General features: G+C 41.8%; 1 protein-coding gene across 3 annotated transcripts in view; it reads left to right on the forward strand.

The window, feature by feature from the left end:
* The window catches only part of Uaca (uveal autoantigen with coiled-coil domains and ankyrin repeats), a 91060-nt gene that overhangs the window by 57498 nt on the left and 9766 nt on the right, over positions 1-23796 (forward strand). For all 3 annotated transcript variants that reach the window (XM_040739644.1, XM_013117458.3, XM_005075593.4), the window contains 12 exons: positions 2264-2328; positions 3205-3262; positions 4845-4915; positions 5016-5122; positions 8441-8622; positions 10296-10333; positions 13121-13189; positions 15075-15182; positions 17123-17155; positions 17869-17967; positions 21003-21039; positions 22251-22303. In XM_040739644.1, coding sequence (XP_040595578.1) covers positions 2264-2328; positions 3205-3262; positions 4845-4915; positions 5016-5122; positions 8441-8622; positions 10296-10333; positions 13121-13189; positions 15075-15182; positions 17123-17155; positions 17869-17967; positions 21003-21039; positions 22251-22303 — 920 coding nt within the window. The remainder of the gene's footprint in view (positions 1-2263; positions 2329-3204; positions 3263-4844; positions 4916-5015; positions 5123-8440; positions 8623-10295; positions 10334-13120; positions 13190-15074; positions 15183-17122; positions 17156-17868; positions 17968-21002; positions 21040-22250; positions 22304-23796) is intronic.

The raw sequence follows: 23796 nt of genomic DNA on the forward strand, positions 1-23796 counted from the left end.
TCTTTAACATGGGTGCTACCTCTCCAGCCCTGAGTCTCTGAGCTGAGGAGCATTTACTTGTGAGTGTTGACATGGGGAGAGGTCAAGAACAGGGCCTTTAGGGCAGAAGGCAAGTAGACCTGTTAAGTGCTGCTCCTAAAAGGCCCAATTTCAGAGACTTTCAGGATGTTTCCTTTATATTCCTATCCTGTGCCATATCCTCTTTGTGGTGAGGTCGTTTGACATTCAATAGGATGTCTTCTGTGCTGGATTGACAACGACCTCAAAACAGCAGCAGCCTGTTTAGATGATAGCCATAGTGACAGCCGATGTCTCTGTAACATCTGGGAGGGTGCTCTGCACTCTCTGAGCACTTAAAGCACGTCACCATGTTCATTCATCTTGTCCCCACCTCAGCCAGCAAGGGTGGTAGTCACTGTCAGGAGCTTGCCCCAGGCCCTGTAAGAGACAGGCCCGTAGGGAGCCTGTCCTGGATTTGCCTGGCAGTATCACAAGTGGTGTTTATAGACAGCTGGAGCCATTTTTTAAACTTGTTTCGGCTTACCTCTGTCTTTGAATCTCAGTGCTGAGTTTGCACATTCAAGGGAAACATGCAAGTATTTGAACACAGCTGTTGGTTTTCCTTCACTGAGAGCATTGGATTTTGATTAATTTGGATAACCATTATTAGTTTTTGAGGACTGGCTTTTGTGTTCTTATTTATTGTTTGCATTGGTGAATGTATAAGTTAGCACTCACATGCCCTAGCACACATGTAGAGGTCAGAGGTCAGAACCAGGAGTTGATTTTCTATTCAACCATGTGGATGCTGAGGATGGAACTCAGGCTATCAGGATGCTGGGTGGCAAGTGGCGTTACCCACTGAGCCCTCTTGCCAGTCCTCTGAACTACATCTGTAGCTTGTGAACTGGAATGTGAAACAGTCCCATCTGACAGTGTGGGTGCAGTTGGTTATGCTTTATCGGGGCCTGCTTACAGACCAAGACTCCATGTTTTGTTAGAATCTGGCTGACCAGACTGGGAAACATATGACTTACCTAAACTCACATAAAACTGTATTAGGTTGAAAGCCTATGTATTTGTCATTCCAGGATAATCAGAATGCAATTTCTTTTCTCGCCAATGTATTTGTAAAAATAAGCACACGTTAAGATATGTGTGATGTTGGGCTGGGTGGTGGTGGAGCACACCTTTAATCCCAGCACTGGGGAGGCAGAGGCAGGCTGATCTCTGTGAGTTCAAGACCAGTCTGGTCTACAAGAGTCAGTTCCAGGACAGCCTCCAAAGTCACAGAGAAACTGCCTTGGAAAACCAAAACCAAACCAAACCAAACCAAAAAACAAAAACAAAACAAAACAAAACAAAAAAAACAACAACAACAAAAAACAGAGAGAAGTGTGATATTGGAAACAAAATGAAAAGCATCACAGGTTGGACATTGGCATACCTGGTGAAGGAAATGCACTTAGGAGGGGCACCGAGATAGCTCAGTGGACAAAGGTGCTTGCAACCAAGTTTGATCCCCACATGGACCCCACATGGTGGAAGGAGAGAACTATTCCTATAGTTGTCCTCTGACACCTGCACACTTGCTGTGGTACATGGGTGCCTCCATCTGCAAATAATGAGGGGGGAGGGAGGGAGAGAGAGAGAGAGACAGAGAGGGAGGGAGGGAGGGAGGGAGGGAGGGAGGGAGGGAGGGAGGGAGGGAGGGAGGGAGGGAGGGAGGGAGAATGAGAGAATGAGAATTCAGAATTCGATGTTCTTTGCAGGGTCATCCTTTCACACTGAAGGCCTCCCTTCAGCCTCTCACACTGAAGGCAATGCTCTTAACCACTGAGATATCTTCAAACTCTCTCTCTCTCTCTCTCTCTCTCTCTCTCTCTCTCTCTCTCTCTCTCTCTCTCTCTCTCTCTCTCACACACACACACACACACACACACACACACACACACACACACACACCTTCCCTGTGCTGCTGCATACTACTGTGTTTCACTCAGGCAGGAGGTTGGGTGACACATGAGGGCAGATTTCCTACCCTTGAGGAACTTGCAGGATTCTTTTTTCTTGCTGCCTTCATAGTTTTTGTGTGCATGTACTACATTACTAAAATGTCAGTCATCTTGGGAACTGAAAGCCTGTTTACAAATTAAATATCCTGCCAACCAGTTGGGCAGAAAAATGTCATATTTCTATGAAAACTCCTATATGAAGAAAATAATCCTTCACACAGACTTGAAGTGTTTGCTTTTGTTTGTAGGGAGGAATGCGCTTCACCTGGCAGCAAAGTACGGACACGCGCTGTGCCTGCAAAAGCTTCTCCAGGTAGACATGGTGGAAACTCTCGTTTCAATATGAGACTGCAAAGCTTTAGTGTGTTGTTGGTGTCTTTAGAGTTTGAGATCATAGTGGCAGGCTAACTGTTCACTGGTAATTTTTCCATCCTTCGGGAAGGAATGTGAACAATAAGGAACAAAAATGCGAGGGAAGTGAATCACATAACTCAGTGTATTAAAAATAAACAACAAAGGCCTGACCTTCCTGTTGATGTTAGCAGGACACCAGAGTTTTCTGTTGTCCAGAATGTGGCCTGAGAGAGTATAGCATAGGGTTTGTGTGTTTCTGTGTCTCCACACAGATGCCTATATGACATGATAATAATGTCATGAGTATTTATCAGGTGCCTATATGACATGATAATAATGTCATGAATATTTATCAGGCTCCTATACGACATGATAATAATGTCATGAGTATTTATCAGGTGGCTATATGACATGATAATAATGTCATGAGTATGTATCAGGCAGCCACAGGACTGTGCTAGCCACTTGGCTAAATGAAGGTTTTGGCCAAAGTGTCCAACCCTGTGTTAATACTTAGAACTGATTTGTTCTCCTGATTCAGTAGTTATGTTAACTCTATTTGGAAGAAAAAAAGCCCAAACAATAACATCTTTTCAATACTCCACCTATTGTAATGGACATATGTTTCCTGTTTGGTGGAATACTGCTCAGTTCACAGTTATGTGACATTATTTTATTTGCTGCACGTCAAAATATTTAGTAGATTGTCTGAGCGTCTTTACTTCCTTTGATAAGTGGAATATTTTAAGATGAAATAACAGCTGTTCATTCAAGTGTGGATCTTGAATTTTAAAACGAAGTCCTCCCACATCATCACGTCGCTCTGTCTCCACAGTACAACTGTCCCACTGAGCATGTGGACCTGCAGGGAAGAACTGCCCTCCATGATGCAGGTGAGCAGACACCCTCCCGACGCAATAGCTCCTCAAAACACGGGGCCTTGAAAGTGATTTCAAGGGATTAACCTTAATTCATTTGGATGATTTGTGGAGGAAAAGTACTAAATTTGTATGCTTAAAATTGAAGTTTATGGCTGGGCATTGGTGGCGCACACCTCTAATCCCAGCCCTTGGGAGGCAGAGGCAGGCAGATCTCTGAGTCTGAAACCAGCCTGGTCTGCAGAGAAAGTTCCAGGGAAGTCAGGGCTATACAGAAAAACCCTATCTCAAAACAAAATGAAACAAAATTGAAATTTACAAGTTGCAGCTGTAGAAGAAACATTCAGGGGCTGGTGAGATGGCTCAGATATTGAGTGCTTGTTGTTCATGCAGAGGACTTGAGTTCAATTCCCAGCGTCCATGTGGAGTAGCTTAAAAATACCTGTAACAACAATCTACACGCAATCTGATGTCTTCTTCTGGCCTCAGTAGGGACTGTATGTATGTGCTCATTCTCCTATCCCCACACACATATACATGCAATAAAAAAAGTAAAGTAAAAATAAAATCTTAAAGAAAAAAAAGATTTATTCAGCCAGTTATTTATAGGCTGGTCAGTTTGGTAGTTAGGAAAGGTTTGAGGAGAAATAATACAGGTGCTTGTTGGCCAGGAGGAGAGAGGGGGAGGGAGGGCGATTTGAGGAGAAGTGGGAAGCCCATACTTGTGCAGGCAATTATAATTAGCCACAGCAGGTTGATCTCTGAACTGATGAGGGAGCCATTTTTTATTTGGGGGTGTTGGCACTAGGTTTCATATCTATGTCATGTACATGACATAGATGTACTTTCAAAAGGCATTTACTAGAAACCTCATATTTCAAGAATTATACTCAGTGTCTAGGGTGTGTATGCATTATTATTTTGGTGTCATAAAAGTTAGAGTTAGAAAGCACAAGATCACCTACTTGTCTTCTCTAGGCTTTAGAACTCTATAATCTCCAAGAAGGCCCAGGAGAGAAGACATTTGCCTCTGTCTTTTCATGTATAGGGAATTTTTGTATGTGTTAAAGAGGTCTGTGTTAGTCTTTTAATTTCTTTCAGCTTTAAAAAAAGCTGGTGTGTGTGTGTGTGTGTGTGTGTGTGTGTGTGTGTGTGTGTAAGTGAATGTCACATGTGTGCAGGTGACCATCGAGGCCAGAAGAGGCGTCACACCGCTGGGAACAACAACAAATGGTCTTAAACACTGAGTCATCTCTATTCCCTTCCATTTATTTTAGTTACTTAATTTCAGTTTCTCTTCCTTTTCCAATTTTGATACTTTTACAACATTTTAATTTCTCAGTCATCTCCTTTTCCTCTCTCTTATTTGTATACAGAATATCCTTTGCAAAGCAAATAAATAATTTAACAATTACAGAGACATCCTTTTTGATCCATTTTAAGATGGAAAATGGATGTCTGCCATGCTAAGCTGAGTGAATGATGTGGAGCTTGGTAGTTTGAAAAGTGAAGGGTTTAGGGTGCCTCACATGAGCCCAGGAAAGCACCGTATGTCAGCAAATGTCACTGTTTGTCATTGTCCCTTTGTTTCTTGAAGCGATGGCAGACTGTCCTTCTAGCATCCAGCTGCTTTGTGACCATGGAGCCTCTGTGAATGCCAAAGATATAGTAAGTTGGTTGGTTTGTTCACATTTCAATTCAGGCGTTGTAACACTCACATTCTGGAAGACTTGTTGCTTTAAAGTCACTTTGTTTTTCTTGTTTTTAGGATGGACGGACACCTCTTGTTCTGGCGACACAGATGTGTAGGCCAACAATTTGTCAATTGCTGATAGACAGAGGGGCAGATATCAATTCCAGAGACAAGCAAAACAGGTAAATCTTTTATGGTGGTTCCTTGTAGCAGCTGGAGGTCTCTGACACTGTTGCTATAACCTGGTCTTCCCATCCCACTTTCTGTCCTTGGAAGAATGCTGAGGGAAAACAGTAACTAAGGCCCATATTGCCTCAGAAAACTAGGAAAAGATACCCTGGCTATTTAAAACTTTCTAAAGGTCTTTAATGTAATAGGTACAAATAAAGACAATTTAAAAAATATATCCACAGTCTGTATCTTTACATGAGACATTATCTTGAGATTAAAGCAGGGTACCCTGAATTTGACATGAACCACTTTGAATTTTCCTCAGAGTTTCTCCTTAGTGGACTCAGTGGTATTGCCTCCAGGTCTGAGTTCACTTTGCCCTTAAATACTTCTGGTTTCCTTTCTGTTGCTGGAATAGAGTGCTCTGACCAAAAGAACCTTGGGGTGATGGAGGGATGGCTTTATTTTAGTTTACAGGACACAGTCTGTCATTGAGGGAATCTAAGCCAGGAACTCAAGCAGGAACTTGAAGGAGAGACCATGGAGGAACTTGGCTTGCTGACTCTCAGGCGTATATGCTCAACTAGTTTTTATGTACAGGCTAAACCCATCTGCCTAGGAGGGATGGTGCTGCCCACAGTGGACTGGGCCCTCCTACACTAATTAATAATCAAGAAACTCCCCAGAGAGATGCCTGCAGGTCCATCTGGTCTAGGTAACTTCTCAGCTGAGGCTTCTCTTCTCAAATGACTCTGGGCTGGCTCAGTTGTTAATCATCACTAACCAGAACAGAGTCCCTTCACCAATACTCCTGTATTTAATGCTATTTCAGTTGTCATGGTCTAGTAATTTCTATTCATAATTGTCTCTTGGTCAATTATGTTGCAATGCTTGCTTACACTAGAAGTATGATGATTCTGGTCATTAAGGCTCTATTGATAAGTAACTGGAAAATATTGCCCCAATACGTTTATTATGATATTTTATAACTAAAATTTCTGAGCTTTTATAATTCTTACAAGTGCCCTTTTGCTTAATTTTATTCTTCTAAACATGCATCCTGTTGTTTGTAGTTCATTGGAAGTAGACAGGTATAATAAAATTGTATTTAGGTGTCAGAGTTTTTACCTTGAATTTTTATTATTCAGATACTTCTTTTTGAAATATTTCCTAAAATTCTCATGGTATATATTCCTTGCACATGGTACTGTGCTACATAAGGGCATCTTCATATAAGCATATGTTGTCTGTTGATCTCCTTCTGCTGTGGCTCCCTGCCCCCCCCCATCTTTGTTTTCACATATTTCAAAGAAGGGCATTCTGAAGTCACCAGTGTGATCAAGAAAGTGGTATCTCTGCATTTCTGCAGATATCATACTCTGGTTCCAAGAATGACTAAGGAGATTTGGTTTTAAAGTTAAATTAGGATTCAAGAAGGGTGACCCCACTGACCCCATTAAACTGCTTGATATTTTTATTGATCGTATAGCTCTTAAAATACTTTGCTTTTGTTGGACATTCACCCCAAAGTGAGACGAGGTGCTGTGTATTTGTATAAGCTTGGTAGTGGATGGTTTTAGAAATACAGTTTTTGACACTATTTAAGTTTCTCCTCTTGTTTTATCTTTAGTGGTTTTAATCTAAGAAAACTATTAATCTCCTATGGGGGGCATAGCTGCAGAAGGCAGCATGTGTAGAAAAACAAGGAGAGGATATCCAGTATTCACAATTGAAACAGGAGTCAGATATAGGATAAGTTATGCTAGTGGAGATATGGGGTAAGTCATTGTAGGAGAGATATGATAAGTCATTTGATTGGATATGGCACCAGTCACTTAGTGGGTATAGGACCAGTCACTTAGTGGGTATAGGACCAGTCACTTAGTGGGTATAGGACCAGTCACTTAGTGGGTATAGGACCAGTCACTTAGTGGGTATAGGATTAGTCCTTTAGTTAGGTGTAGGATCAGTTGCTTTAGTAGATGTAGGATAAGTCACACTAGTAGATATAGGATCAGTCACTTTAGTAGATACAGAATCAGCCATTTTATTAGATGTGGATCAGTCAGCATTTCATCATGTGTCTGTTCCCTCAGTGGTAAGCATAGATTTGACAAGATGGTGTCTAGGCTCCTGCTGACTCTCCCTGAGAACTTAGTTATATTGCCGCATGACTGTTCTTTGTAGACGCAGTGAGGCTCATGCTCCAATGGTGGATACAGAGGAGAAAGAGGTCCATGATTAGTGAGGTGTGGAAAGGCCTGTGTGTGAGGAAGCAAGGGTCTTTCATCCTAGCACTGCTGTTTTATTTGTTTATTTATTCACTTGCCATGAAGCTAAGAATGACCTTGTTTTTTATCTCAGGCCCTCATCTCCGTGTGCTGGGATCATAGGCATGTAGAACCCTGCCTATGGGTGGGGAATCAAATTCAGGGCCTTGTGCATGCTGGGCAAGTACCCTGCAACCAAGCTATATCCCCAGCATGACTCCCTTAAACAGGACATCAAGAGCAGAATCTGTTTCCCCGTAGTGAGATATCCACCCCACCTGCACCTGCTGCATTGGCCATGCCCATTTAGGCGTGGTATCAGGTGTGGATGTGGGGTGGGGTGGAGTAGGTCTTTGAGCTCTCTTGGTTCTGGTTGGGTCATGGAGAGCAGCCTGAGTATGGATCCTTGGAACTGGAACTTGCGGGTCATCGGTTTCTTGTGTATGTGACTTCTCCCCGAATAAAATTAACCTACACTTAACTAAGTCCTGTGTATCTTAATCTGTGCATCTATACTTCCCGCCACTGGGGGAGGGAAAGGTTGTGTAATGTGGGTTAGTTCACCAGGAGCATTTGAGCAGTTGGATTATGAGCAGATTGGGTAAGAACTATAGTAGGGAAGGTTTTTGAAAGGAAGACTTATTTATAGGGCATTGAAGAACTGGAATAAACCATGTTAACTTAGCAGGTGATGTAGTTAAAGTGTGTAAGATGATGGCGGGGCAGGTGTGGTGTGCATGCTTGTAAGCCCAGCACTGGGGTGGAGGCTGCAGGATCTGAAGTCCAGGATCATTCGCACTCCGCAGTGAGTTTGAGGCTGACAGACAGCAGAAAACGAGGTTAGATTTCTCTCTCTGCCGCTAAACACAAAATAATAGGATTTTTGTTTTAGAAATTTGATGAATAAAAATATAACAAGATAAAGCAATACATGAATCTATAGGAAATGTAGTTTCTGAGGTTGAATCTGCCCTTTCAAAGGCAGTCTTTCCTAGCAGGATACTTCTGAAATATTCCATGGAATTTCCACAAGGTCTTGATTTTTCTATCTGCTTTCAGGACAGCTCTCATGCTGGGTTGTGAATATGGTTGCAGAGATGCTGTAGAAGTTCTGGTTAAAAATGGGGCAGATGTGACATTGCTGGATGCTCTTGGCCATGACAGTTCTTATTATGCGAGAATTGGTGACAATCTGGACATCCTGAATCTACTGAAGACAGCGTCAGAAAACACCAACAAAGGTGCTTGCAGGTTTCTATAAGGGACATAATTTTTAAAAATGTTTTGAAGTTTTTAATTATGTGTGTCTGATTACTGGTTTGTACCTGTGAGTGTAGGTACCCGTGAAGGCCAGAGGAGGGAGTCTGATTCCCCGAGCCAGAGCAGCTGTGTGCTGCTATGTGGGTGCTGGGAGCTGAACTCCCATTTCGAGGCAGTTGGGCCCACTATTTTTTGATTCCTCAGCCTATCCCGATCACTGTGGATTAACTCAAGCTAAGGAAAAAGCAACAGGATTTTCCTACTCATACTGTAATAAAGCATAAAAAACTGACCATGCTAATGTTTTCGTAAGGAGGGGTGAGGTAATCAATTTTTATACTTAACCAAGGTTTTTGTTTCTTTGCTTTGAGATATGTAGCCCTGGCCACCATGGAACTCAGGTATACTAGGCTTGCCCCATAGAGATCCTAAGATGGTGGTGGTGGTGGTTGTTTTAATTTCTTTAAAATTCTGTTTCTGGGGTGGGGGCAGGGGAGGTATGTGCATTAGTGCAGTTGTCCATGGAGGCTAAATGAGGGAGTCAGAACTCCTGGAGCTGGAGTTACAGGCAGTTGTGGGATACCAGTGTGGGTGCTGGGATCTGAACTTGGTTCCTCTGCAAGAGCTAAATGCTCTTAACTACAGAGCCAGCTTTCTAGCCCTAGTCTGTCAAAAAAAAAACCATTTCTTTTAAAGAAAGTATCAATATATTTAAACTACTCATCTGACATGTGCCAAATGTGTGTCTGTTTCTTAGGGAAAAGCTAGGACCTATAGAACAACCCAGCTGTGGAGCCTTTGTATAGCTTTGGAGGCTGTCCTGGAATTCTCTCTATAGACCAGGCTGATCTCGATCTCATAGATACCTGCCTGCCTCTGCCTCCTAAGTGCTGGGGTTAAAGGCATGCGCCACCAACACCTGGCTGTTTCTCAGCTGTAAAGTGGCATAAATGCCACTTGAGTTCTGAACTGGACCGTAGCTTTCTTGTGTAATGCATTTGGAAGACTGTTCCTGCATAAATATTTTTGCAGGATAATTTTTATTGATGTACAGAATTCCATTTATTTAAAGCAGCTTTAGCTAGGTGGTGCTTAAGTTAGTTTTTTACTAGTGTGTATGTAAATATTTTTACATATTTTATAATTGCCTAGATCAGCCCTCTCCTCCCTGGAGGGCTGGAGAGACGGCTCAGCAGTTTAGAGCAATTGCTGCTTTTCCATATGACCAGAATTCAGGCTCACAACTACCTGTAACTCCAGCTCCAGGGCATCTGTTGGCCTCTGTGGGTACTGTATGCATGTGCCCTACCCCACATAGTTATAAAAAGATAAATCTTTAAAAAGATTTTCCCTTACAATTTGGATTGTTAAATTATAGGATATGCATATTTATTTAAAATTGCATATGTTGATAAGTTACCTTTCTATTTATCTGAATATCATCATTTAAAAAAATCTTTGCTAATTTGGTAGGCAAAACAGACTTTCACTACTGTTTCAAACATAGGTTTTGGGAGTAAACTAAAAAATAGCAAGTTTTAAAGGAAAACTAAAGCTGTAAAGGAAAAGGGGATATTTTCTCAATGGTGCAGTTGGGGAATGCCTTCTGCCTAAGTTGTGCCCGGTCTCATGGGTTTTCTCTTTAAATCCTTAGGGAGAGAACTTTGGAGGAAAGGACCGCCTTTGCAACAGGTGTGCCTTTATTTTAATTTTTAAAAACAATTTTATCCAACCCTTTCGCTGATGTCTTCCTTTAAACTGGTTAGTGGTTCCATGTGGGGCTTTTGAGTTTAATCACATGTTGTCTGCCCCAGGTAGTCAGTGCACATGGAGTAGTCTCAGAGCTTGAGATGCTGTTTAAAAAAAAAAAAAAAAACTGTGTCACTCAGCTTGAGACAGGGAAGTGAGGTTTCCAGTAGGATGTCATGTCCTAAATGGGGCCTCAAACATCCTTATTGAGATTCTTCAAGGGATTTGGGCATGAACAACAGAGCTGATCATATTGTTAAATAGAAGATTCCCCCAATGAAATGAAAAGTGAAGAAAAACAGGGAATTGTTTTTGTGTTTGGAGACAAGTATCTTGCTGTGTAACCTAGGCTGTCCTTGGTCTTGCTGTTCTCCTGTCTCAGCCTCCCCTGAGTGCTGGATAACAGGCATGTACCAACACACCCTGCTGAAAACACTTCAAAACTAGTTATATCTTGTGACTTCAATTCCACTATTGAAGGTTTTATTTCTTTTTGGTGTCTTTTCTGTATGCGTTTAATCCATACATAATCTGTATGCATTTAAAAAAATAGCATGATACCCAAAACACTTTACTTGGTACTAATTTTTAAAAATCTCACGTGACCCCTTCCCTTCATGTCCCAGTTTGAGTGAAAGTCTTAACACAGTCTTCTCATCTTTCCAAGTTAGAGTGGGGTTTGGTTCACGACACCTGGCTCCAAAGCTAGTGCTGGCATAGATTCCTCTTCTGCCGGCCGCTCCCTTCCAGGCCCCCCCACTTTGCTCTCGTGGGGGCATCTGGCCACTTCCAAACTGAGGAGGAAGGAACCAGGTACTTTCCTAGCATCTTCATGCTCATTGCCCCGCCCATCCCTCTACCTCTCCCACCATCTGAGCTGTGCTGCAGCTGCAGCGGGGCTTCCATTCACTCTGTCAGAGGTGCAGTATGCACTCATGCATGGCTCTTGTCTGTTGATAATGTTTCTGTCTGGAGCAACTGCTTTCGGTCTTCCCCGTTTCCCAGAAACGCCGGGGTGGAGTCCTGCAATGCACATCTATTTAAGATAAAGTGTTATTGATTATCAGTATGGCAATGAAACTCTGTCCATGGTGTAGGAATTACTTAAGTGAATGCAAGGAGTCAATATTTTGCTGGGAACAGTAAGACAAATGGAGCTCCAAATCCCATGTTTCCTTGATTTATCGGATATATTTATAGAGATCGGTTGTCGATCGAGAGCTCTGTGTCTAGTGCCAGAGAGCCCAAATGTAGTTGTCAGAGGCAAACTGGCGCACTTGACTGCATACAGGGTGCCAGTTGCCATTCTAAGTGCTGAGGGAGGTGTGGTGTGCTGAGTCCCTGCCCTCATGGAGCACTCTGGTTAGCAACAGAGAGGTGCAGTAAGCAGAGGCGGACACGGTGCCGGTGCCATGGCAGGTCTGGGAGGAAAAGCTGAGGAGGGGTAAAGATACAAAGAGCATGAGCTGTGAGAGAGGCCTCCCTAGGGAAGTCCCAAGCCCAGGGTGACTGCAGTGGTGTGCAGAAGTGTGGAGAGACCAGCTGCATGGTCGGGACTTTGCAGTACGGCCGCAGGGAGCCAGAGGCACCTGGAGGGTCCTGAGTCTTAAGGGGTGGGACTGATGTAGCACGTGTGAGCCTGGCAGGGTGAGAGCAGACCATGTGAGGGTTAGGAAGGGGAGGGGGAAGAGATGGCTCAGTGGAGAGTTGTCAGGTAGCATTAGCTGAATGAAGCTGGGAGTAGAGTGCAGACCAACTTCCGACTACCGTGCCTCTGTAATGGAGCCCGTTTTCTAATTCTTCAACCAGTCCTATGTCAAACGATGGCTTAAAACTTGACAAACCAAAATTCAAACCAGTAATAGAAAATACAAAAAAGCAAAACAAAAACACCTTGGAGAATTGAACTAGAAGTTTTAAAAAGGAAAAATAGTCCAAGAACAGCGGAATAGCCTTCCTGGATTAGCTGTTGTGCCTAATTACAGATGGATGCGGATGAACAGTAGGCAGATTATTTGTCCTCTTGTCAGCCCCTGCTGTTTTTGTTAGAGCCCATCTCTAAGCCGGAGTAGATTCAAAGCGTAGTGTAGAGAAGCAGGTGCATACCCAGCTCGGTTCTGGGGAGTTCTTTGTGTAGCTTAGCTGCGCCATTGTCTGCCTCTCCCTTCACTGGCTTCTTGAGGCTTTGCCCCAGCCATGCTTAGAGAGGTAAAGAAGCCTACACTGTCTTTCAGACTCAGCATGATTTCCTCTCCCTCCAGGAACATTTTTAAATGAGTTTCTTCCTTTGGGCAGTGGGTGGCGATTTATAGAAGGACTTTTTTGGTTTTGTGTGTCTTACATATTTTCCATTTTAAACGTTTGTGACTTTAGTTAAGATGAATCCTTAAGTAGAAGTTTAAAATTCTGATTTGAGGGGGTTTAAGTGGAAACACTGCCACCTTGTGGTGTGGATGGGGAAATGTAACATTGGAAGAACTGAAAGCCACCAATAGGGTTCTTAACTTAAGAGTTGAACATCCATTTTACAGTGATCGAATGTCAGATATTTACACTACGATTCACACAGTAGCAACATCAGTTACAGTTATGAAGTGTCAACAAATACAATGTTGTGGTTGGGGGTCACCACAAAGCATCAGGAAGGTTGAGAACCACTGCGTTAAGAGAAAATGTACTTTTATGTCACTTTATATATCCTAACCTGTGCTCTCCTAATGTTCTACGAAGCGGAGCTTGTCGCATGCTCAAGATGACGGAAACATGAAGTCAAGTCAGAGGGAGCATCACAACTTTCAGGTAAAAGGGAAAAGCAAGTTCATGTTGCCTGCCCTACACAACATCGTGGGGCCCACGAGAGGGCTCAACGCATACGGGCACTTGATGCCAAGGATGGGGTCCTGAGTCAATCCCTGGATCCGAGTAGTGGAAGGAGAATGCCCACCTTCAGCAAGTGACCTCCACATGTGTTCCTTGGTGTTTTCTCTCCCTCTCCATCCCTTCCTTCCTTCCTCCCTCTCTCTCTCTTCCCACCCCACACCCATTAAAGAAATTAAATGAAATCAGTGTAATTCAAGAAGGACAATGACTTGAATGCTGTGTGTACTGGGAAGAAGAGAATAAACAAGATACTGATAAGATGGGTGGGGCGTTAGGAAGGCTGCTGTGATCTGTGGCCAGTTTCTCAACAGTCCCCTCCTTAGGAGTTGACTTTTCTTATGCATGTTATATAATTAAATCCTATAACATTGAAAACAAATATGTATGGTTTAATTTATCATCATCATATAAACCAGGCATCTATGTTCATTTTAGAAAATTAAGAGCCACTAATGCCAAGGAAATAAAGCCTGAACTTAAAGTAGTATTTGTTTTGGTTACGAAAAATAATTCCACTCAACTAACTACCATTTCACTTCATGTTTGTTGAGGTTATCAGGGGGAGTTATTACATGGTTATATTAGAGAAAGAGCCTTAATTAGTTTCCTTGATTGAACTACTGCTGAACTAAATTGAATAGCTGCTTTCAGTATGATAGAATGAGAGCATTTTGTTTGGGCTTTTACTTTGTTGTGCAGCATTAAGGAAGTAGACTACAACTGGATAGTGGTGGTTTATGACTGTATTAACAGCATTTGGGGCTGGGGCACAAAGATTGTCATGAGTTCAAGGCTAACCTGGACTACAGAGGAAGACCCTATCTCCAGAAAAGGACTTTGGGAGCAGGTGGAGAGATGGCTCAGTGGTTAGCAGCACATACTGCTTTTGCAGGGAACCTGAGTTCAGTTCCCAGCACCCATGAAAGCTGGCTCACAGCCTCCTGAACCTCCAGCTCTTGGGGACCCAGTGCCTTCTTCTGGCCTCTGGGGGCTGCACTCGTCAGGTTGGAGTAGGGGGTGCTCCTGCACACACATAAAACTGAAAACTTAAAACATGTGAACTGTGCCTTCATATAGGAGATTGTAATGTTTTATCAGAGCCACCATATAAGTATCAGTTTAGAAAAAGAACTGGAATGTTCTTATAAGTTTGGGAATTCTTAATCAAAAGCTAAAAGTACACATCCTTCTGCTATTTTGTTTCCATAAGTAGCTTCCGGTTTTCATTTGTCTCAGTAACAGTTATGTGTTTATTTTACTTGAATTTATCAGCTATTATAGCAGCAACATTACTGTTGGTTTTTAGATTTTTCAATCATGTGAGAGTTGTTGAAATTATTATATTGTATGTGAGGGATGTGACTTGTGGCAGGGCATGTGCTGGAACCCAGCATAGCCAACAAGACAAAATGCACAGAAAACTCAAAAGAAAGAAAAGAAAAGATTTTAAATTTTTTATTTATCTTGCGTACGTGCGTGCGTGTGTGCGTGCGTGCGTGTGCGTGTATGTGTGTGTGTGTGTGCATTTGAATGTGGGTGTCCATGGAGACCAGAAGATCTCAGATCCCCTAGTCTGGAGTTGCAGGTGTTGTATACCCAACGTGGGTGCTGGGAACCTAATTCAAATCCTCTGCAAGAACAGGAAACACTCAACTGTTGAGCCATCTCTTCAGCCCCCACAAAAAATTTTGTATCATTTAAACTTTTCTCAATGCATATCCATATGTGATAGCAATGTACTTTGAAAGACTTCCTGTGTCATTGCTCTGTTATGTTGATTTGTTGTTATTTATTATTATTAAAGGATCTAGAGATTGAAAATGAAGATTTGAGAGAGAGGTTGAGGAAAATTCAGCAAGAGCAAAAAATACTCCTGGATAAAGTCAATGGTTTACAGTTACAGCTGAATGAGGTAAATAGTCTGTGATAAGTTTCTGTACCCCAATATTAAGACACTCTGCTGATGTAATAAATCAGATAAGGCCAAGTTAAAGTCCAGGTTTTAATCTGAGCAAAGCATTCCCAGGTGGTCCCAGGGGAAGAGGAGAAACCACAAGGGAGAACCATGTGGCAGGTGGTGGGGCGTGTGGTCTTGAGCATCTCAGAGGGCGGAGCTGACCCTTGGTGGGCTTTCTCGGGTGGGATCTAAAGAGGGCAGTTCCAGGGGAGACCTCCAACAGTCTGAAAATCCAAAGCTATTTTACCACCTGTAGCAATCATCCACAGTCAACCTTTGCCTGTGGCCCATCTCTTCACGTCAATATAAAATGCACAGAAAACTTTTAAAAGGAGGTGAAGTTGGGTGGTAGCCCTTGCTGGGTGTCCTAATCTTATTGGGGCTAAACCCTTCCCTTCAGACATTTAATGTTGTATGTATGAAGTAGCATTGGATAGTTGGCAGGCTGACAGTGGGTATTTAGATGAGAGGACAGATCATTGAGTTTTGAAAAAGCCAGATGGAGTGAGGAGGTAGTTCAGTGCCATTGTTCTCAGCAGAATCCCAGAAGCAGTGACATGTGGGTGCAATCCTCTGGTATGTACAAAGTTGGATTTGTGGTCCAGAGAGGTGACCCAGCAGTTAGAGGATGTACTTCTCTTGCAGAGGGCCTGGGTTTGGTTCTCAGCATCCACACCCAGCTGCCTGTAACCATCTGTAACTCCAACTCCAGGGGATCTGACATCCTCTTCTGACCTCCACAGGCATGTGGAGGCTCACACAAACACACAAAATACATGGAATTAAAAATAAAATACAGATGGATGTATAAGAAATTTCAAATGTAAGAAATGTCCATAAGTCATTATTTTTAGGCAGGAAGGAGAAAATACTTGTAGTCTAGTTTAGCTGAGGATTTCCGAGTGTATGTCTCATCCAGGATGAGTTGTCATGGTGAAGTCTCAAATGATGCTTCTGTTCATGCAGAAGAGATACACCATGGTTGTCCTTTCATAGCCAAGGTTCTCTACTCCTGCAGTAGATTTTAGTTGCTGAACTGAGGAGTACTTAGCTTGTAGTCCAATCACATAGTTCTCCATTCATTCTTGAATTGAGGAAAAACCAAAGTGTTAGATATCCTAAGAGATCCCCAGCCCCAGAATGTGGATACCAAGCAGACACCAGAGAAACACAGAAACAATGGATTGTGCAGGGAAAGGAAATCCAAAAAATAAAACTCCAGATCGTCCACTGTTAGTATTATCCGTAAGACAAGAGGATGTTTTATCTATGTGTTAAAAATAGGTTGTTTTGCCAGGTTATTGGTGGTGCACAGCTTTAATCCCAGCACTCGGAGACAGAGGCAGGCGGATTTCTGTGAGTTCAAGGCCAACCTGGTCTACAGAGCGAGTTCCAGGACAGGCTCCAAAACAATACAGAGAAACCCTGTCTCAAAAAACCAAAAAAAAAAAAAAAAAAAAAAAAAAAGGAGGAAGGAACATTCTGATCCCTCCCCCCAAAAAAAGCAAACTGGAAAAATGTCCTATAATTTAGGGAAAGGTATGGACTTGGCAAGTATGAAAAGTCAGAGATGGGAGAGCATCTAAGTTACTAGGTCTCCCAGAAAGAGAGATGAGAGTGACGGAAGTCAGCACAAGGATTGAAGATTGTTGATGGAGGAGGAAGAGTGCATGAGTCTGGGAGACTCTTGACTCAAGAATCAAAATGTTTTTGCAGTTAGTGAGTAGAATTAATGACAGCTCACAGGACAGACACGTTGCCCAAAGACATACCTCCTCACATCCTTGTCCCCGATCTTAAAGATATGTACCATACATTCTGAAGATATTTTCTGAGTTCATGCTCTTCAAGGAAAATGTTCAAGAATTAAAATGTTTTCTTCTTCTTAACCTTAGGAAGTAATGGTTGCCGATGATCTGGAAAGTGAGGTAGGGTGCTACGTTTTGTTTTAAAGCCTACAGATGTCTTGTAAATGGAGGGTGGGACTAAAGTAATGATTCAAGGTGGACATTAACACTATTCTGGACTCTATAGTATAGACTTTACATATATAACTTGACATAGTATAGACTTTATATATAGATGTTACATGTAGACCTAAGTAATATGGACTTTATATATAGACTTTGCACATAGAACTTTATGTATAGACATGACATGTAGACATTTTACATATAGACTTTACATACGGACCTTCACATACAGAACTCTACATAGTGTAGCCTTTGGGTCTGGCTAATAAAATAGTGTAATGTTTTCATCTGCATGTTTTTACAACAACATCTTAATTACTAAAGTAAAACTTTTAAATGGAAAACAGAAACTGTGTATGGCGGAAAGACTGCTTTGAATGTAGTTTTCATGAAACTTGTTAAGGAAACAAACAATTTTAATTATAAAGAAGATGTCTGAAAATACTGATTTTAAAAAATGAAATTTCGAATGTTTTAACAATATTGCTTATAGAGATGCATTTTGTTGGTATATTTCTATAAATTAGAAACTCTGCTAATAGTAATAAAGTCCACCAGTTGAAGAATCCCTCCAGCCAGTCCCCACCATAGTTCTGGTTCACATTTTCAAAGCAAATGTTTACCCCATCTTAAACACAGGGCCAATTTATTTTTCCTTCCCATTTCAGAGAGAAAAGCTGAAGTCCCTTTTGGCAGCTAAGGAAAAGCAACATGAAGAAAGCATAAGAACCATTGAGGCTCTGAAAAGTAGATTTAAGTATTTTGAGGTACAAAAAGATTAAATTATTCTTCTTTGCAATGGATAGTGGGAAGGGGCCTGGTGTCAGAATTGAACTTGAATTATAAATCCACTCTCTACTTAAGGTTCCTGAGCTTGTGGCCCCTTTGGCAGAGCTAGGGTGGCTTTCCCTAACTTTGTAGACTTTGTAGGCTAGATGAGAGCATTTTAGCCAATGGCATGTGGATGACATTTAGTTCCTTTCCAGACTCTCTTCCCTTTCTTCAGTGTTGATTTATACTTTTAAAAAAACTTTATATGTTGTTTTAACCCTTGAGCTTATAATGATATGACTATAAATAGGAAAATAACATGTAAGTGAGCAGTGATGCCCACAGCTCCTGGGGAGGGCTCTGTGGAGTAAGGGTCTCTCACTGCAGGTAAGCGTGACAATGCCCCCAGGCTGTGTAAGCTTCTCTGTTTTGATCTGGGTTGTGATTAGACAGATGTGCACATGTGAAAGGTCATTGCACTGCACAGGTAATGTTGGGATACCTCAATAAATTTTATGAATCCTTCGAAGGTTATTTAGAAGCACAGCTTTATAAGCTTAAGAAAAGCTGATGATGTCACCTTCTACTTTTGTCCACATTTGTTGATGACATTTTAAGGCTGGTTGTGAAATTGAGCAGAAGGTGGTGGTTTCAAAACTCTGGCTGTAGGTGGGGAGCTGCTCTGTGCAACATGTGTGCGTTGATGCCCGTGTAATCCCCATGCTAAGGCTTCATTTTTATCTGTACTTGGAGGGTTTTGGACTGAGGTTTCCCAGTCAGGCGCTCAGGGCTTAAACCAGGCATCTTTGAGCTTCCCTGCTGTACTCTTCACTACCCTGGAGTGCTTACATGTTCATCAGAGCCTGATACCTAAGATTTGGATACTATTTATTTTTTAATTCTAGGAGGTAAATTGAAGATGTCTCAGAAAATTATGTTTTTCTGTAGCTTTAGACAAATGTGTCAATTTTAGAACTTTCAGTAAGGCTATGATAAACTAAAGGAAATTAAGTTATTTTTCTTATCTCAAAACCAGTGTGTATTTTTTATAAAAATTGTATTTTATGTGTATGGGTGTTTTGCCTGTGCACCACATACCAGGGGCCTACAGAGGCCAGAAGAGAGCTCTGGATTTCCTGGGACTGGAGTTGCACCCGGTTGTGAGCTGCCATGTGGGTGGGTGCTGGACCCTCTGGAAGAACAGTGATTGGTCTTAACTGCTATGTTTAGTTTTTAAATACAAATCATAGTTAAGCTAAAAAGTAGGTAGTGTGATCTTAGTGTTAATGAGCAATGGCCAAGGCCTTTTATTTCCTTTGCATAGCTTGTGAGTTATTTCCTCCTTCAGTGGGTGTGATCATGTTATATGTCCTGTTTACTCACTTTCCCACCAGAACAATGGGGACACGTTCCTCAGTCAGTGCATATTCATTGTGATACATTTTTACACAGGCAAATTTTTTAAAGCAAACAAAATCCCAGGGCCTACTTACATGTATTTATGAAATTAGTTTTTTAATCTAGGGCTCATCACTTACAGTAAATCTCCATATCCATGTTCCTAAGCTCTACATCCATAAATTAAAGGACAGTAAATAAAAAGTAATGGAAAATTTCCCTATTGAACGTGTACAGATGCATTTCTTCTTGTTATTTTCCCAAAGTAATCCCATACACCAGTGATTGCCATGGCATTTACCTTCTGCTGGGCAATATGAATAATCTAGAAGTTAGTTAGAATATGTGGGAAGGTGTACATCGTCCAAGCCATGCTCTGCACTCCATCATGTGAGGGATCTGAGAATCTGTGAGTCTTGATACCCATGCACACATGAGGGTGACTTGAGTGTCTGAGAATCTGTGACTCTTGATACCTGTGGACACACCAGCGCAACTTGAGTGTCCACGATATTACGAAAGATTGTATGCCAAAAATTATGTGGAGGTATTTATCTTGTTTAAAATTGGGGGAAACCTGGGCACTCTGGAATGAGGCTAGTTTCATGTTGTAATTGAGAAGTTAAGGAAAAATTAGAGCTCCTGTGTATTGTGTCCTCCTGCTACATGCACATGTAAGACCATGTAGTGGCTGATTTCGCTTCTAGTATTAGATGCTGTGTAGAATGAACAGCTTACCTATACTTGCACGTGCTTCACTCTGCATTTGGAGCACTGACACCAGAGGCTGTAGATGACGTTAACTTACTGGGCTATGTTTGCCATGCCCCCTAAGCTGAAGGTTGGCATTGAGCTGTTGGAGCTGGCACACCCTGACCCTGAGAGTGTAGTATTTTTGCCTCTACACTAGTCTGTGGACATCCTCACTTGGGATAAGGGACAGCCCAAGTGCGTGCTAACCCAGGGTAGTAAAACGCCTCTCTGAGCCGGGCATTGGTGGTGCACGCCTTTAATCCCAGCACTCGGGAGGCAGAGGCAGGCGGATCTCTGTGAGTTCGAGGCCAGGCCGGACCGACAGTCTCCAAAACAATACAGAGAAACCCTGTCTCGTAAAAACCAAAAACAAAACAAAAAAAGTCTCTGTGCCCTTTCGTCACTGATGGTGCTCTGCCGTGTGCAGGCCTTTGCCCTGGGTTAACCTGGCGGCAGCAGTAGTCTACACCTCAGCAGTTCTGAGAAGAAGGGATTCCAATACCCCCGGGTCAGCCCCAGCTGTGGGAAGGGAAATGAGTCCTTGCTGTGACTGTGGACACTTCCCTTCCCTCCCAGGCACAGCAATAGCAAATGGGAGGCGTCGAGGTTTCTGTTCATTTGCAGCTTATTCTTCTTGTGTTCAAAGCAGTGCAGTTTTTCCTTAAAGCTCTTGACTGAGTTTGTTAAAGTGCTTGCTCCCGCTGACCCTAACTGTTGCTAGCTCTTGTCCCTTTTAGACTCAGGTGGAGCAGCACTCCAGAGGAGCAAGGCATATCCAAAGGTGTTTGCAAGGGTGGGACTCTTTAGAATTAAAATAGAGCATTTGACAAATTGGGACCATGTACACCTAAAATGTTTTAATTTGCACTTCTGATTTCAGAGTGACCACTCAGCACCTGGAAGTTACTCCAGTAACCGTAAGTATGAACACGGGCAAACAGGGATGGCTGTGCTGTAGGCTCTGCCTCCCTATACACAGTGCTGCTACTGGCCAGTGTCAGCAGCTGTCTCCATGTTACAGCCTAGCAGATGGAAGGCTTGGCTCAGATGAACACTTGGCCTCCAAAGTGAAATGTGGCACAGAGGTCCTGCATGCAGTGCCCAGGAGCCCGAGGAGGGGTTGGAGCCCCTGGAGATGAAGTTTACAGATGGTTGTCAGCAGCTATGGGGGTACTGGGAATCGAACCTGGAACCTCTGGAAAAGCAGCCAGTTCTTTAAACCATTAAGCCATCTCTCCAACTCAGGGTTTATTATTACTATTTTTTAATGGAAAGAAACAAATGTAGTTTTCTGATGGGGAGAAATTGATCTCAATGCAAATAAGTATTTCACATGTTCATAAGCAATTATTATTTTAGGATTACTCATAATTCATCACTTTTTATTCCCTAGTTTGATACAGTTTCTCTAGAAACTGTTTGCTACCAGTTTGCTTCTCTAGCTAAGAGCAACAGTAATGTTAGTGTGTAAATTTGACTGATTACATATTTTAATCCTATTTAACCTAACAGTCATGCAGATTTGTTTTTTAAAAGTACTTATTTTAATTTAAAATATGTGTCTGTGTGGGTAAGTATGCCCTCAGAGACAAAAGGGGGGCCATCAGATCCCCTGGAGCTGGGGATCTGTAAAGGTGGTTGTGAACCACTTAATGTGAGCATTGGGGACTGAACTTGGGTCCTCTGGAAGAGTACCAAATGTTCTTGCCCACTGAGCCATCTCTCTAGAAAGTCTTACATATTTCTGAAAAACCACCCTTAGTGCCTCCTGTTCATTCAACCCATTGCAGATGATTTTTTTTTTCTGAGACAGGTTTCTCTGTAGCCTTGGCTGTCCTGGAACTCATTCTGTAGACCAGACTAGTCTTGAACTCATAGAGATCCGCCTGCCTCTGCCTCCCGCATGCTGGGGTTAAAGGCGTGCGCCACCACTCCTGGCGCAGATGCTTCATTTTACTGACAGAAATAATATAGGAAAATATGGCTACTTAAGAACAAAAATAACTTTATATTCTACTGCTTTTGTTTTGATTATATAATAAAGGACAAGAAATTATATCTATTTTTAGCTAATAATAAGCCAACTTTGCCATGAAGATTTAAAATATCATTTATTGGTTTTAATTAGGAAAAGAAGACATGCTTCATAAACAAGGTCAAATGTACCCAACAGAACCTCAGGTGAGACTTTTGTTATTTAACTTAAAGACTAAAGGGGCCAGATATGGTGGTGCTCGCTTTTGTAGGTGAATTCCTGGGAGTTAGAGGTCAACTTGTTCCACATAGCAAGCTCCAGGCCAGCCTGGAACATAGTAAGACCCTGTCTAAAAAGAAAAAGAAAAACAGCAACAACAAAATCCCATTTTCAAAAAGGAAACAGTTGGGTCTGTCTAAAATGAAGGAACCTCTGTATATCTACTAAGTATGTTAGCTCTGAGTAATGTTTTCATGGTCAAAGCTGGTCTTGCATTTTAGAGTTTAATAAAAGTAAAAGCACATATTGCTGTTTCTGGGGTCCTCTAGAGAGTTTGTGGTGATTGTGACTTAACCAGCAGGTTGAACTTTCTGCCCTATCCTATGATCTTCGGCCTTCATCAGGAGTGTTAGCGCTTCTATGTGCCATGTAGGAGGGTTCCAGTGTAATCATTTAAAAGCAGTAGTTGGGCTTTTAAATGTATTTTTTCTTTGCAATTAAATAGTTAAATTAAATTAAATTTGAAGTTGACTTCAAAACAGAGAAAGTTTCCAAGAGGTAGAATATTGGCTAATTTCTTACCTATTTATCTGGTATGTGTGAAGCCCTAGGTCCCATCCCCAGTGCTGCAGAAACCTGGTATGCTGGCACATGACTGTGAGCCCCACACTGCGGAGGTGGGCAGGAGGAGCAGAGTTTTTGTGAGGCTAGCCTTGGCTATTGACACTGTCTCAAGAAAATAATAATGAAAGAGTACATGATGGAGATCCATGAGTCTTCAGTGAGGGCAGTAGCTAGGGTCCTCAGTGTTTGGGAAGATCAGAGAAATATTTGATTGTAATTATATATAACATGGAAGTTGTAACTCTGTATATATAAATTCTTGGCAAATTATACTAGTGTTAGTCCAAAGATAATTGAAAACTAGTCTAGAGGCAGGCCAAGGTCAGGAAAGTATTTTATGTTGGCAATTTCTTTCTCTTGAAAAAAAGGAAGGCAGTTTTCATTTACCCCAATAGCTTAAAACAAAAACATTCTGTTACTGAAATAATAGGATGTCCTCATGGCCCATGATATTTATTGATGAATTAGTACTTATATAAAGATCATTTTTACTACACAAGAAAAGTAAAAGTATTTATATTGAGTCTCTCGTGATTATATCCCCTGATAGTTGAACTCTCTCTCTGTCTCAGAAGTTCAGTTATATTTCTTTTTGCATCAACATTAATCAAGGGAACAATGTATCCATCAAGTTTTATATTAAGATTATGTGCTAAAAATTTCTATTTATCTTCCTGCTAGAAGGAAAATACATGTTGTTGTTGTTTTAGTTGATTGACATTTCCCTGACAAGTCTTATACAGTGTGGACTTATTTTGATAGAAGTTTTAAAATTTAAAGAGCATTATATTGGAGTTAACAGTGAGAGTGCTCAGATGTTGCATGTATTTTATTAGAAATTTAATAACGTGTGTGG

This window comes from Mesocricetus auratus, unplaced genomic scaffold (genome assembly GCF_017639785.1).
Source record: "Mesocricetus auratus isolate SY011 unplaced genomic scaffold, BCM_Maur_2.0 Super-Scaffold_100691, whole genome shotgun sequence".
In the NCBI taxonomy this organism is placed as follows: Eukaryota; Metazoa; Chordata; class Mammalia; order Rodentia; family Cricetidae; genus Mesocricetus; species Mesocricetus auratus.